Raw genomic sequence first — 12,865 nt, 5'->3', positions numbered from 1 at the left:
AATCCTGGCTGGGGCACTTAGTGCCATGGTCTGGTTGGTTGGGCAGGGCTGGGTGCTAGGTTGTGCTGGCTGAGCTTGGAGCTCTCTTCTAACCTGCTTGATTCTATGATTCTGTGGAACTTAAAGAGGCAGATTCAGACTGGAGAGAAGAAATGTTTTACCCTGAAGGTGGTGAGAGCCTGTGCCAGGCTGCCCAGAGAGGTGGTAGCTGCCCCATCCATGGAACCATCCCAGGTGAGGTTGTCTGGGGCTCTGAGCAACCTGCTCTAGCTGCAGATGTCCCTGCTGGCTGGATGTTCAAGAAAAGCCTGGATGAGGCACTTAGTGCCATGGTCTAGTTGATTGGATAGGGCTGGGTGCTAGGTTGGACTGGGTGATCTTGGAGGTCTCTTCCAACCTGGTTGATTCTATGATTCTATGATTCTGTGCTCTGTGGCATGGATCATGTTCCCTGACCTGTTTCCCTCCTGGGCAAGCTAAGCACCTCCTTATTTTTCTACAAGTCTTAATTTGATCATTTCCAAATCAATTCCTACTTTTCCTTGTCCATAGTTTTAATTTCTTATGGTCTGCTTTGGGTAATGACTTGTGCTGGGCAGAGTCTCCTTCCACTTGAGTGGTATTGAACCTCCCTTCTAGCACATCAGTGGCATTAGAGGAGGCTGCTGCCAGTGCCAAACCATTTGGCATCCTATTAGTCCTGTTATTCCCAGCTCAATTTGGGTGTCATTTAGCATCAGCTGATGTTTAAAATCTCTCACCTGTTTTTCCATCTGTGTGGCTGAATTTCTCCCAGAGCCAATTCTGATTATTTTTAAGACACTTTAAGGTGCTCAGGAGCCTTTGCCTTAAGCCCATTAAGTGTCTCTCCACTGCACCTCCCCTTCCCCTGTTATTCTCTCTGTCTCCATGAAGAGGAGGCAAAGTGACTGTTGAGGTGTGTTAATTCTGCACTCGAGGTGTGTTAATTCTGCACTCAAGGTGTGTTAATTCTGTACTCAGGGTGTGTTAATTCTGCACTCAAGGTGTGTTAATTCTGTACTCAGGGTGTGTTAATTCTGCACTCGAGGTGTGTTAATTCTGCACTCAAGGTGTGTTAATTCTGCACTCAAGGTGTGTTAATTCTGTACTCAGGGTGTGTTAATTCTGCACTCGAGGTGTGTTAATTCTGCACTCAAGGTGTGTTAATTCTGCACTCAAGGTGTGTTAATTCTGTACTCAGGGTGTGTTAATTCTGTACTCAGGGTGTGTTAATTCTGCACTCAAGGTGTGTTAATTCTGCACTCAAGGTGTGTTAATTCTGCACTCAAGGTGTGTTAATTCTGTACTCAGGGTGTGTTAATTCTGCACTCGAGGTGTGTTAATTCTGCACTCAAGGTGTGTTAATTCTGCACTCAAGGTGTGTTAATTCTGTACTCAGGGTGTGTTAATTCTGTACTCAGGGTGTGTTAATTCTGCACTCAAGGTGTGTTAATTCTGTACTCAGGGTGTGTTAATTCTGCACTCGAGGTGTGTTAATTCTGCACTCAGGGTGTGTTAATTCTGCACTCAAGGTGTGTTAATTCTGCACTCAAGGTGTGTTAATTCTGCACTCAGGGTGTGTTAATTCTGCACTCAAGGTGTGTTAATTCTGTACTCAGGGTGTGTTAATTCTGCACTCGAGGTGTGTTAATTCTGCACTCAAGGTGTGTTAATTCTGTACTCAGGGTGTGTTAATTCTGCACTCAAGGTGTGTTAATTCTGTACTCAGGGTGTGTTAATTCTGCACTCAGGGTGTGTTAATTCTGTACTCAAGGTGTGTTAATTCTGCACTCAAGGTGTGTTAATTCTGCACTCAAGGTGTGTTAATTCTGTACTCAGGGTGTGTTAATTCTGCACTCGAGGTGTGTTAATTCTGCACTCAAGGTGTGTTAATTCTGTACTCAGGGTGTGTTAATTCTGCACTCAAGGTGTGTTAATTCTGCACTCAAGGTGTGTTAATTCTGCACTCAAGGTGTGTTAATTCTGCACTCAGGGTGTGTTAATTCTGCACTCAAGGTGTGTTAATTCTGCACTCAAGGTGTGTTAATTCTGCACTCAGGGTGTGTTAATTCTGCACTCAAGGTGTGTTAATTCTGCACTCAAGGTGTGTTAATTCTGCACTCAAGGTGTGTTAATTCTGTACTCAGGGTGTGTTAATTCTGCACTCAAGGTGTGTTAATTCTGCACTCAAGGTGTGTTAATTCTGTACTCAGGGTGTGTTAATTCTGCACTCAAGGTGTGTTAATTCTGCACTCAAGGTGTGTTAATTCTGCACTCAAGGTGTGTTAATTCTGTACTCAGGGTGTGTTAATTCTGCACTCGAGGTGTGTTAATTCTGTACTCAGGGTGTGTTAATTCTGTACTCAGGGTGTGTTAATTCTGTACTCAAGGTGTGTTAATTCTGCACTCAAGGTGTGTTAATTCTGCACTCGAGGTGTGTTAATTCTGTACTCAGGGTGTGTTAATTCTGCACTCGAGGTGTGTTAATTCTGCACTCGAGGTGTGTTAATTCTGCACTCAAGGTGTGTTAATTCTGCACTCAAGGTGTGTTAATTCTGCACTCAAGGTGTGTTAATTCTGCACTCGAGGTGTGTTAATTCTGCACTCAAGGTGTGTTAATTCTGTACTCAAGGTGTGTTAATTCTGCACTCAGGGTGTGTTAATTCTGCACTCAAGGTGTGTTAATTCTGCACTCAAGGTGTGTTAATTCTGTACTCAGGGTGTGTTAATTCTGCACCCAAGGTGTGTTAATTCTGTACTCAGGGTGTGTTAATTCTGTACTCAGGGTGTGTTAATTCTGTACTCAAGGTGTGTTCTGTGTTCAGGGTGTGTTAATTAGAATCATAGAATCAACCAGGTTGGAAGAGAGCTCCAAGCTCATCCAGTCCAACCTAGCACCCAGCCCTGGCCAATCAACCAGACCATGGCACTAAGTGCCCCAGCCAGGCTTGGCTTCAACACCTCCAGCCACAGCCACTCCACCACCTCCCTGGGCAGCCCATTCCAATGCCAATCACTCTTTCTGTGCAGAACTTCCTCCTAACATCCAGCCTAGACCTATCCTGGCACAACTTGAGGCTGTGTCCCCTTCTTCTATTGCTGGGTGCCTGGGAGAAGAGGCCACCCCCACCTGGCTGCAGCCTCCCTTCAGGTAGTTGTAGACAGCAATGAGCTCTGCCCTGAGCCTCCTCTTCTGCAGGCTGCACACCCCCAGCTCCCTCAGCCTCTCTTCATAGGGTTTGTGCTCCAGGCCCCTCCCCAGCTTTGTTGCCCTTCTCTGGACACCTTCCAGCAGTTCAACATCTCTCTTGAATTGAGGGGCCCAGAACTGGACACAGCACTCAAGGTGTGTTAATTCTTTACTCAGGGTGTGTTAGTTCTTTGCTCAGGGTGAGTTAATTCTGTAGCTGGGGTGTGTTAGTTCTGTGCCCAAGCTGTTTTATTTCTAAACTCCATCTCTTTTCTTTCCCCACTCTGCTTCTCTTCTGTGGTCCATCACCTCTTGCATCTCATGTCCAGCCCCTGCAATTCAGGGTAGGGTTTTTTTTACCCTGGGAAATGAGAATAGTTCCATTTTCAGAAGTGGCCTCATAGGTTGGGTTGGAAGAGACCTTAAAGATCATCCAGTTCCAGCCCCTTGCCATGGGCAGGGACACCTCCCACTAGCCCAAGTTGCTCAAGGCCTTATCCAGCCTGACCTTGAGCATCGCCAGGGAGGGGACATCCACAGCCTCCCTGGGCAACCTGTGCCAGTGTCTCATCACCCTCACTGCAAAGAATTTCTTCCTCATCTCCACTCTCAATCTCCCCCTTTACAGCTCAAAGCCATTGTCCCTCATCCTGGCTCTCCCAGCCCTTGTCCAAAGCCCCTCCCCAGCTCTCCTGCAGCCCCTTCAGGCACTGGAATGCTGCTCTAAGGTCTGCCTGCAGCAGACTGAACAGCCCCAACTCTCCCAGCCTGTCCCCATAGGGGAGCTTCTCCAGCCCTCAGATCACCTCCATGGCCTCCTCTGGACCCTCTCCAACAGTTCCCTGTCCCTCTCACATTGGGGGCACCAGAACTGGATGCAGTGCTGCAGGTGAGGTCTCAGGAGAGCGGAGCAGAGGGGCAGAATCCCCTCTCCCATCCCTCTGGGTGCACTGCTTTTGATGCAGCCCTGTGGTGTCCATGACTGAGCATAGCTGAAAGCTTTTATCTCAAATACCCAGGGCAAAATGTTTTCTGAGTTTGATTAGAGCTCTGTTGTGTCTTCTCATCACTTCTTTTATTCTGTGCTGGTTTGGAGCTCTTCCTCCAGGTCTTTTTCTCCTATTGATACCACTCAGAATATCCTTCCAGGCTCACTGAGCATCCTCTGTCCTTTCAGCAGAGGGAAGGGTAAACAGGAGCCCTTCTCTGGCTTCTCATTATTGCCTGCATTATTTTGTGTAGCTCCATCAAGCTCCCCACACATTATCTCCTCTCTAAATTTAACAGGCCTAATCTTTTCAATCTGTCCTTTCACAGGCACCTTCCTCTGCCACTCATCATTTCTGTTCCCCTTCTCTAGAACTTTTCTCTCTGTGTCTCCTTGCTGGGCAGGCAGAGATGTGACCAGGGAATGCACTCACTGCAAGGTCATGTCCTCCCTTGGATGTTGCTGTTGCACCAGTTGAGAGCTGCTCCTGATGTCTTTCTCACCAAGTTTCCCATTGCATGTTTTTGTTGCAGGCCTCCTTGGTCACTGTCACAGCTGCACCCTGAGCTAAGTGGTCCATGGGTTGTTGGTTATAGGCTTTCACTTGGCTCTTCTCTGCTCACCCCATCCCTGGAGGCACTCCAGGTCAAATTTGGTAGGGCCCTGAGCAACCTGATCTAGGTGGAGATCACAGAATCACAGAGTTAAGAAGGTTGGAGAAGACCTCCAGGATCATCGAGTCCAACCTAGCACCTAACACCTTCTAATTAACTAACCCATGGCACTGGGTGCCTTCTGCAGTCTCATCTTAGACAGCTCCAGGGATGGGGACTCCACCACCTCCCTGGGCAGCCCATTCCAATGCCAATCACTCTCTCTGACAACAACTTCCTCATAACATCCAGCCTAGACCTGCCCTGGCACAGCTTGAGGCTGTGTCCCCTTGTTCTGTTGCTGGCTGCCTGGCAGCAGAGCCCAACCCCACCTGGCTACAGCCTCCCTTCAGGTAGCTGCAGACAGCAATGAGCTCTGCCCTGAGCCTCCTCTGCTGCAGGCCAAACACCCCCAGCTCCCTCAGCCTCTCCTCACAGGGCTCTGCTCCAGGCCCCTCCCCAGCCTTGCTGCCCTTCTCTCAACACCTTCCAGCACCTCAACAGCTCTCTTCAATTCAAGAGCCCAGAGCTGGACACAGCACTCCAGGGGTGGCCTGAGCAGTGCTGAGCACAGGGGCACAAGAACCTCCCTTGTCCTGCTGCCCACACTGCTCCTGAGCCAGCCCAGGATGCCATTGGCTCTGCTGCCCATCTGGGCACTGCTGCCTCCTCTTCAGCTCCTCTCTGCCAGCACCCCCAGCTTCCTCTCTGCCTGGCTGCTCTCAGCCACTCTGGCCCCAGCCTGTAGTGCTGCCTGGGGTTGTTGTGGTCGAAGTGTAGAACCCTGCACTTGGCCTTGTTAAAGCTCCTGGCATTGGACTGTGCCCATCTATCAGCCTGTCCAGGTCTCTCTGCAGGGCTCTCCTGCCCTCTAACAAACCCACACTTGCTCCCAACTTGGTGTCATCTGCAAACTTACTGATTGAGGACTCGCTCCTCTCGTCCAGATCATCAATGAAGATACTAAACAAGACTGTGCCTAGCACTGATCCCTGGGGCACACCACTGGTGACAGCTGCCAGCTGGATGTGGCACCATTCACCACCACTCTCTGGGCCTGGCCATCCAGCCAGTTCCTAACCCAGCACAGAGTGCCCCTGTGGGCAATGTCTCTGCTCACTGCAGGGGCAAGATGACCTTCAAGGGCTCCTTCCAAGCCCATGTGCTCTGTGTTTCATGAAGCATCAGTCACATCTCAGCCAGTGGCAAAGTTCCTACCTGCTTCTCCAAAGCACCTTTACCAGCCCCTTCTGACCCCTCTGCCTGAGCTAAGCAAAGAGTTGAGTGTTGCAGGTTGAGCTTGAGCCCTTCCTGGGCTCACTCGCTCTGCTGCTGAAAGCATCTGGGGCTTTCCCTCACCTTGTGGGTGTCAACTAACCCTCAGGTTCTCCCATTCCTTTGCATCTTTCTATTGTTTTGGTTGGAAAAGGCCCCTAAGATCCTGGAGTCCAACTCTGACCAAACACCACCATGGCCACTGAACCATGTCCTGAAGTTCCATATCTACAGCTCCAGAGATGGGAACTCCACCACCTCCCTGGGCAGCCTGTTGCAATCCCTGACCACTCTTGCACCAAAGAAATGTTTCCTAATATCCAGTCTAAGCTGGTGCAACTTGAGGCCATTTCCTCTCATTCCATCACTTGCCCTGGACACAGCCTGGTGTTGATCACCCAGAGCTTTGGCAGCCTTCACCTACATAAAGTGGTGTCTGGATCAGCTGCTGCCTCCTCACACCAGCAACTGCCTTCCCTTCCTTGCTGGAGCAGTCCAGAGAGCTCCTGTGCTCTCTGCTGAGCTGAGCTTTGCAGGTGGCACTGCTGATGCCCACTTTCATCCCAGCAAAGTGCTGGGTGGCACTGAGAGAAGCTTGAGTGACAGCCCCACCACACAGTGGTTATTCCATGGCTTCTCAATGGAGCCAGTCTGGAGAATCAATCCCAGTCCTCTGAGGCTTCCTTAGCCCAGCAACAGAAGGAGGTGGACTGAACTGGAAGGAACTTGTTGACTCTCCATGTTGCTATCTTAGATTTAGGATTTCTCCCACCTCTCTCTTTTCTCCTCTTCTCCTCCAAGCTGGAGGTGAGCTCTTTAAAGGGATATCTTCTTCCCGTGCTTCAGGCTGAAGAAAGTAAAGCTGTGTTGTGACAGAGCTCAGCAGAAGCTATGGTTAAGCAAAGAGAGAAAGAGCAGTTTCAGAGAGGTGCCTCATGAGAAGGAGGATGAATGAGGACACAGGAGCGAGGAGGACTGGCACTGAATGGCCAAGAAGCAAAGAGAAGGAGCTGGGATGAAGGGAAAGTGCCAGATGAGTCTGTGTCTTGAACGTGGTGAGGCTGTGAAGGGAGCTTCTGATTCCAGCAAAGGCCTTGGCCACAAAATGAAAGCTCTTGGGAGCAGCTGGGGAGGAGCAGAGATGAAATCAGCTGTCCCAGGTCCTGCAGCTCCTGAGTTACTGAGTGTGGTGAGACACTCCAGCTGAACCCTCCCTGCTGCTCTGGGATCTGAGGCTTCCACAGATGGTTTCTGAGCTACCAGATCAGCAGGAGGGACTGGGACTGGAGGTCAGCAAAAGGGACTGGAGGTCTGAATATTCCTTGGAGGTGGTTTTAACCAGGTTGGTCTGCAGATCTAGTTAATGGTGGAGACTGAGCAGTTTGGTCTGACTTGAGATCCTAAACAGGCTCCTCCAGACTTCAGAGCCTGGTCCTTTCCTGGCTGCCAACCTGAGTGCTTGGTCTGCAGTCACCAGCACTTGGCAGCTCTCCATTATTTTCCTTAGCCTCTCCAGTTGATGTGACCAAGATGGTCAGAGGGCTGTAGCACCTCTGCTGTGAAGGCAGGCTGAAAGAATTGGAGCTGTTCAGCCTGGAGGAGAGGAGGCTCCAGGGAGACCTTGGAGACCTTATAGCAGCCTTCCAGTACATGAAGGGAACCTGCAGGAAAGCTGGGGAGGGACTGTGGTGATGGGACAAGGGGCAGTGGTTTGAAACTGCAGCAGGGCAGATTTAGGTTGGACATCAGGAGGAAGTTCTGCACAATGAGGGTGGTGAAATACTTGAACAGGCTTCCCAGGGATGTGGTTGAGGTCCTCCATCGCTGGGTACATTCAAGCTCAGACTTGATGTGGCTCTGGACAGCCTGATATGGTTGGAGGTGTCTCTGCTGAGTGCAGGGAGGGTTGGACAAGGTGACCTTTGAGGGTCTCTTCCAACCCCAGTGCAACCTGGTTAGACCACACCTTGAGTGCTGTGTTCAGTTCTGGGCCCCCCAGTTTAGGAGGGACATTGAGATGCTTGAGTGTGTCCAGAGAAGGGCAACGAGGCTGGGGAGAGGCCTTGAGCACAGCCCTACGAGGAGAGGCTGAGGGAGCTGGGATTGGTTAGCCTGGAGAAGAGGAGGCTCAGGGCAGACCTTATTGCTGTCTACAACTACCTGAGGGGTGGTTGTGGCCAGGAGGAGGTTGCTCTCTTCTCTCAGGTGGCCAGCACCAGAAGGAGAGGACACAGCCTCAGGCTGTGCCAGGGGAGATTTAGGCTGGAGGTGAGGAGAAAGTTCTTCCCTGAGAGAGTCATTGGACACTGGAATGGGCTGCCCGGGGAGGTGGTGGAGTCGCCGTCCCTGGAGCTGTTCAAGGCAGGACTGGACGTGGCACTTGGTGCCATGGTCTGGCCTTGAGCTCTGTGCTAAAGGGTTGGACTTGATGAGCTGTGAGGTCTCTTCCAACCCTGATGATACTGTGACACTGTGATACTGTGAGTCAGGCTGAGCAGCTCCTCCCTGCTGGGAGAGGCAGGCCCTGGGGGGGGGGCATTGCTGCCAGGCTCACCCTGTCCTGACTCTACAGGTAGGGGACCAGATCCTGGAGGTGAACGGCAGGAGCTTCCTCAGCATCCCCCACGACGAGGCGGTGAAGCTGCTCAAGTCCTCGCGCCACCTGATGATGACGGTGAAGGACATCGGGAGGCTGCCCCACGCCCGCACCACGGTGGACGAGACGCGCTGGATCGCCAGCTCCCAGATCGGGGACACCCTGGTGGGCTCAGCAGGGTACGAGCTGCTCTGGGCTCACACCGCCGCCCGCCGCGGGTGAGGAGCTCCGGGGTGGGCATCGCTGCCAGCCTGATGCGCCGCGAGGTGCGCGGAGGACAGCCCCCCGGGGAGGGCACCCTGGGGCTTGGGTGTGCGAGGGCCAAAAGGGCTCTTGTCTAGATGAGGATGTCCCTGCTGGCTGCAGCGGGGGTTGGCCTGGATGAGCTTCTGTTCCAGCGAGTTCTTTGGGGCCAGGGGATGCTCTCACACATGGGTACCCCTCTCTGGGTACAGTCTCAATGCCTTGTTATAGCTTCACCACTAAAACCATAGCGAGAAAGGGGTACTGGAAGCCACAACACCTATGGCTCACAGCCCCAGGGAGAAACCACACTGCTGAGTGAGGTGTGACAAACAGTCCCAGGTAGCTCTATTGGTGGAAGGGCAGGCTGTACTCACCCTGTCCCACTGGCCAGCAAGGGGACACAGCCTCACGTTGTGCCAGGGGAAGTATAGGCTGGATGTTGTTAGGAAGTTGTTGTCAGAGAGAGTGATTGGCATTGGAATGGGCTGCCCAGGGAGGTGGTGGAGTCTCTGTGGCTGGAGGTGTTGAAGCCAAGCCTGGCTGGGGCACTTAGTGCCATGGTCTGGTTGCTTGGCCAGGGCTGGGTGCTAGGTTGTGCTGGCTGAGCTTGGAGCTCTCTTCCAACCTGGTTGAGCAACCTGGGCTAGTGGAAGGTGTCCCTGCTCCTGGCAGGGAGGTTGGAACTGGATGATCTCTAAGGACCCTTAAATAGCCAACCTGAGCCATTCTGTGATGATTCTGTGGTCATCTCTGTCCTGCATGGTGGAGCAGATCTGGACAACCTGCTGCTGCCCCTTCCCTACTCTCTCAGGCCCAAACCTACAGGCACAGAGAGGAGGGTGCAGAAGAGATCTTGTGCCAGGCCTCAGGTGATGAATGCTGGGCAGGTGGAGCTTGGTGCTAACTCATCTTCTTCCTCCTCACAGGGCAGTGGGCAACCATGCTGCGGAGGCAACAGCCAGGGTAAGAGATAGCAGCCTGGGGAGAAGTCGGCTGTGGCTGTCTCTCATGGCCTTGGGAGGGAGGGCTTTGTGCTGCTGGTGATAAAGGGAAGCTTGGCTCATGAGGACCACTGGGTTTTAACTGGCTCCAGCCCTTCTCCTCCTCACCTGCTGTTGCCAGCTGTGGTTCTGCAGTCACATAATGATTACCCCTCTCCTGTGCTGCTGGTGGCTCAGTTCTGCAGCACATCTGGTGCCTCCCAGACTGAGAATGCTCACATCAGTAGGCAAGGGGCAAGGATCACACATGGGAAAGGAGCATGGGGAGCCCCTTCAACCTGCAGGGGTGACCATGATGCCTTCCACATGGTGGCTGCCTATGAGCCCTGACAGTTCCTGGCATCTCGGCTAGAAAGAAGGAAGCAATTGTTGACAGTGAGGGTGGTGAGTCCCTGACCCAGGTCACTCAGAGAGGTGGGAGCTGCCCCATCCCTGCAGCCATTCCAGATGAGGCTGTTTGGGGCTCTGAGCAATCTGCTCTAGTTGCAGATGTCTCTGCTAGCTGCAGGGGGGTTGGGCTAGCTGAGCTTTAGAGGCCCCTGCCAACCCAAACCATTCCCTGGGTCTCTGATCTTTCCCTCCCCAAAGCAGAGCCGAGCCAGCCCTCTCCAGCACGCCAGCTGGTGACAGCAGGGACATGCCCAGTGCCGTGACAGCAGCCCTCTGCCAGCCTGTCTGCTCCCAACACCTCTTTGCAAAGCTCCTTCTTTCAAATGGAAATGAAGCTGGGATGTGTCACAGGTGGCTTTTGGTGATAAGGGCTTTGCACTGTGTGCTGGCAGAATGTGCTCCCCAGCCTCAAATCCCCGCAGTGTCCCCAGCCTTGTCAGGGTCTTCTCTGGCTCCATATTCTCTATGCTGACCGTGCCTGGGAGGGGGACAGCAAGGATCTCCTCTTAGAAACGCCTCCCAGAGAAAGCAGCCTTTCGTCTGCAGCCAGACCTGTCTCTCCCTGCTGCTCTTGGTTGCCAGCAGCTCTTTCTTCACCAGAGTCTGCTTCAAGCTTGCAGCAGGGGCAGATGTGTCCTTTACACAGCATGGGAAGCTTGGCTCTCTCTTGTGGCCTCAGTTCCTCCAGCTCTGCCAGGGAGGGATAAAACTTGCTAGGAGGTCAGGAGCTGGTCAGGGGGCAGCATCCACACTTGCAGAGCAGAGCCATGAAGCTGCTTTGTTCATTCATGGCTCTGGAGCTGCCCAGAGAAGCAGTGACACTGAGAGAGCAGCCATGCTGGTGAATCCTTGAGGTCCCTGCCTCCTGCCATTCTCAGCATGCCCCTTCCAATCCCACACTCCAGCTTCTCCACTGGTAGGGTGAAGAGAGACAGAGAGCTGCTGGTGAGAGTCCAGCAGTGAGCCACAAGGATGAGTGGGGGCCTTGGGCATCTCCCCTGTGGAGAGAGGCTGAGAGTCCTGGGGCTGTTTGGTCTGGAGAGCAGAAGGCTGAGAGGAGAGCTGAGCAATGGCTGTAAATGTCTGAGGGGTGGGGGGCAGTGGCTGAGGCCAAGCTCTTTTCAGTGCTCAGCAGCAATAGGCCAAGGAGCAGCAGCTACAAACTGAAACAGAGAAGGTTCCACCTCGACATGAGGAGAAACTTCTCTACAGAGAGGCTGCTGGAGCCCTGGAGCAGGCTGCCCAGAGAGGCTGTGGAGTCTCCTTCTCGGGAGACTTTCAACCCCTGCCTGTGCTAACTACCCTGGGGGATGCTGCCTTGGCAGAGGGGTTGGACTGGATGAGCTCTGGAGATCCCTCCCAAGCTCTAAGCTTCTGTGACTCTGAGGCAGCTTGGGCTGGTGGGCAGAGCCCGGAGCAAGGGGCAGCCCTGAGTCCTGCCTGCGCTGCCCAGCTCACCCAGCAGACAGCTGCCCTGCCAGAAGCTTGACTCCTTGGCATGCCAGGCCAAAGCCTCTCTGCTGTCCTCTCCTGCAGCCTGTGTTTTACCGGGGCCTGGCTGGCTCCCAGGTGACGCTGAGCAGCATGGTGAACCAGACCCGGGTGATGCTGGAGGAGCAGGCTCGCCACCTGCTGAACGAGCAGGAGAGGGCCACCATGGGCTACTACCTGGATGAGTACAAGGAAGGCAACATCTCCGTGGATGCTCTGGTCATGGCTCTCTTCGAGCTGCTCAACACACATGCTAAGGTGAGGCCCTGCTCGGGGCTGGGGACAACGTGGACCCTGTGGGCTGAGCGTTGTCACAGTGTGGCTCAGTGCCTCCAAGGTTATCTGCTCGGGGTCAAGGGGGAGGGTATCAGGGAAGTGGTTGTCCTCCTGGTACTCAGCACTGAGGTGAGGCCACACCTTGAAAGCTGGGTTCAGTTTTGGGCTCCTCACTATGAGAAGGGCATTTGAGGGGCTGGAGCATGTCTGGAAAAGGGCAAAGCAGCTGGTGAAGGGTCTGGTGAGGAGCAGTTTGGGGAACTGGGGTTGTTTAGCCTGGAGAAGAGGAGGCTGAGGAGAGACTTCATTACTCCCTACAACTCCCTGAAAGGAGGCTGCAATGAGCTGGGCTTGGTCCCTTCTCCCTAGCATCAGGGAATAGAAGGAGATGCAGCATCACAGTATCCCAGTATCATCAGGGTTGGAAGAGACCTCACAGACCATCAAGTCCAACCCTTTAGCACAGAGCTCAAGGCCAGACCATGGCACCAAGTGCCACGTCCAGTCCTGCCTTGAACAGCTCCAGGGACGGCGACTCCACCACCTCCCCGGGCAGCCCATTCCAGTGTCCAATGACTCTCTCAGTGAAGAACTTTCTCCTCACCTCCAGCCTAAATCTCCCCTGGCACAGCCTGAGGCTGTGTCCTCTTGTTCTGGTGCTGGCCACCTGAGAGAAGAGAGCAACCTCCCCCTGGCCACAGCCTCCCCTCAGGTAGTTGCAGACAGCAATGAGGTCTC

The 12,865-nt window shown here is 53.2% G+C and overlaps 1 protein-coding gene across 8 annotated transcripts in view; it reads left to right on the top strand.

Moving 5' to 3' along the window:
• The window catches only part of WHRN (whirlin), a 76,096-nt gene that overhangs the window by 47,179 nt on the left and 16,052 nt on the right, over positions 1-12,865 (top strand). For 5 of the 8 annotated variants that reach the window (XM_064171404.1, XM_064171401.1, XM_064171399.1 and 2 more), the window contains exons 4-6: positions 8,700-8,941; positions 9,896-9,932; positions 11,897-12,109. In XM_064171404.1, coding sequence (XP_064027474.1) covers positions 8,700-8,941; positions 9,896-9,932; positions 11,897-12,109 — 492 coding nt within the window. The remainder of the gene's footprint in view (positions 1-8,699; positions 8,942-9,895; positions 9,933-11,896; positions 12,110-12,865) is intronic. The other 3 variants (XM_064171403.1, XM_064171402.1, XM_064171400.1) reach the window with 1 other exon arrangement.

The sequence above is a fragment of the Pogoniulus pusillus genome, chromosome 35, assembly GCF_015220805.1.
Source record: "Pogoniulus pusillus isolate bPogPus1 chromosome 35, bPogPus1.pri, whole genome shotgun sequence".
Classification (NCBI taxonomy): domain Eukaryota; kingdom Metazoa; phylum Chordata; class Aves; order Piciformes; family Lybiidae; genus Pogoniulus; species Pogoniulus pusillus.
This window is presented reverse-complemented; position numbering and strand designations above follow the sequence as displayed.